At 68.3% G+C, this 2,309-nt stretch overlaps 1 protein-coding gene across 1 annotated transcript; it reads right to left on the reverse strand.

The window, feature by feature from the left end:
* Nucleotides 1–243: 243 nt before the first annotated feature.
* LOC122191946 (zinc finger protein 385A-like) lies at nt 244–2,303 on the reverse strand (the record flags this gene model as incomplete). Its single annotated transcript, XM_042892365.1, has 4 exons — nt 2,279–2,303; nt 1,249–1,347; nt 633–786; nt 244–468 (listed from the first exon to the last, which is right to left on the reverse strand). Coding segments are annotated over exons 2-4 (478 nt in total), but the record flags the coding sequence as incomplete, so codon positions are not given.
* Between the last annotated feature and the right edge of the window lie 6 nt (nt 2,304–2,309).

A 2,309-nucleotide genomic window follows, 5' to 3' on the forward strand; every position in this document is an offset into this window, starting at 1 on the left:
CCCCCCGTCACCTACAGACCCCTCCCCAACCCTTTCAGACCCCCACCATTGCCCTCCCCCCCCTCCAAGCACTGCTTGATGTCCCAGAATGCCCCAATGTCACAACAGTGTCATTGTCCCCTGGCTCTCCAATGCCCCCCCAGACCTCCTGTGTCCCCACATCCCCGCACTCCTCACCATCCCCCCATCCCTCTCAACATCTTCCTGTCCCCTCCCCACGTCCCCACGTCCCCCTTGGCCCACCTTTATTGTGTGCCTCGAGCTGGGACAGGGAGTTGACAGCCACCTTGCAGAGGGCACAGTAAAGCAGCCGCTTGGCCTTCGCCTTCTCCTCTTCCTCCTCCCCCTCCGTTGCACCCCCAGGTCCCCCCCGCGTCCCCCCCGGTGCCTCTGTGGTCACAGCTGGGGGATCAGGGGGGGAGGGGGGCCCAGGGGCACTGGGAGCTGCGGGCGTTGGGGGCTGCTCGCCTGCAGGCACACAGAGAGTGGATTGCCCCCCCCCCCCCCCCCCCCACAAACACACACCTCACCCTGGGGAGGACGGGGGTTGAACAGAAGGGACCCAAGCAGCCGAACATCACTCTGGGGTGACACGAGGACACCTGGGGCCACCTCGAGGTGCAGAGACCCACCTTTACGTTCAGGCGTCTCCCCCGTCGGGTTGGGGGTGGGCGCAGGGGGGTCCTGGTTGTCCCCTGTGTCCCCACCACGACGAGCACGGGCGGCCTCCAGCCCCTTCAGGCGCCTCGCGTGCCTGTTCCCCTGGTAGTGTGCTGCTGCCTGGCTCTGGGGACAAGGGGTCAGCGCTGCAGCCACCCCCCGGGGGGGGCACAGGGCGCCATCCCACACATCCCCAGCCTGGGGACGTGGGTCATTTTGGGGACACGGTGCCTAAGGAAGCCCCCACGCAGCCCAGGAGGTGTGGGACATCACGGTGACACCCGATGCTGGGCCCCCACCCCACGGACACCGCAACTTGGGGACATGGGATACCCCAGAGATGTCCGTGTTGGAGACACGGGATGCTCTTATGATATGGGACCCCCACCCTGGGGACACCCCAGGGACACGGAGCACCCCAAGGACCCCCACTTTGGGGACACCCTGGGGACACAGACATCCCATGCATGCGGGACTCAGCTGAGAAACACCCCCAGCTCTCAGCCACCGCGGCCCACAGTGGGGCAGGACCCCGGGTATGTGTGCATATGGGGGGGGGGGTCCCCAGGTTTTGGGGAAGGGTCTCACCTCGGAGTTGAAGCGGATCTGGCAGACGCTGCAGGCGATGACAGGACGCCGGGGTTTGGCCAGCGCCGCTCCCAGCACCGCTTTGGGCACCGGCTCCATCTGCAGCATGGGGCAGCGTGTTTGTATGGGGGGGGGGGGTCACATCCTGCACCCCAAAACCACTCTCGGGAATCTCTTACCCCCCCAAGACCACTCCTCCAACCCCTCCAAAGCATCCAACCCCTCCTTTGGGTGCTCTGGGAGGAGCTGGGGGCGCTGTGGGTTCAACCCAAACTGTGGGTCAGGCCAAGCTATGGGTCAACGCCATGCTGTGGATCAACTCAAGCTATGGGTCAGCCCACGCTGTGGGTCAGCCCCCCCCATCAGCCACCCCCGCCCCATTCCGTAGCTCCTCAGGAATCTCTCCCAACCCAAACCCCGGGGATGGGACCCCGCCTGTTGTTCAGCCACAGCCCGGGTTTCTGTGTCGCTGCTTTGGGACCAAGCCCCAAAAAATCGAGGTTGCGGAGCTCAGGGAAGCCGTCCCTGCCTCCGTCCCACAGCCAAGGCCCGCAGCGGGGCAGCTGGCCGGGATTGTCGCCAGGGCCGAGGCTCCCATGGGAATGAAGGCGCGTGGCCGCCGAGGGCCGGCAGGTCCGGAGGCACGGAGGCGGCACGGGTCGGGCACGGGGCCCGGGCAGAGGCCCAGCGGGGCCGCGGCCGCCCGACGCCGCGCTCGGAGCCGGGATTCCCCTTCCCCCCCACAACCTTCACCCGTTCGGGTTCTTCAATGAACGGTGGTTGTCGTGGGGGGGGGGCCGGGCGGCCCGGGGTGCGCAGGCCCCCCCCGGCCGTACCCCCATAAGGCTGAACGGCCCCCGCTCCGGGCCCACCGCGACCCCCCGGGCCCACCCGGTCCCTCCAGGCCCGTTCCCGTCGCCATGGCAACGCAACGGGGCCCTCCGCGTCCCCTCCCGGCCACCGTAGCGCCCCCCATTCCCTCCAGCCTGCCGCCACCCCCCCATGCCGCCACCCCCCCATGTCGGCTCACCCCCGGTAACGGCGGCAGAAGGCGGAGAGCG

The sequence above is a fragment of the Lagopus leucura genome, unplaced genomic scaffold (genome assembly GCF_019238085.1).
Source record: "Lagopus leucura isolate 7727_CA_CO unplaced genomic scaffold, USGS_WTPT01 33863-0_obj-0_obj, whole genome shotgun sequence".
Taxonomy (NCBI): Eukaryota; Metazoa; Chordata; class Aves; order Galliformes; family Phasianidae; genus Lagopus; species Lagopus leucura.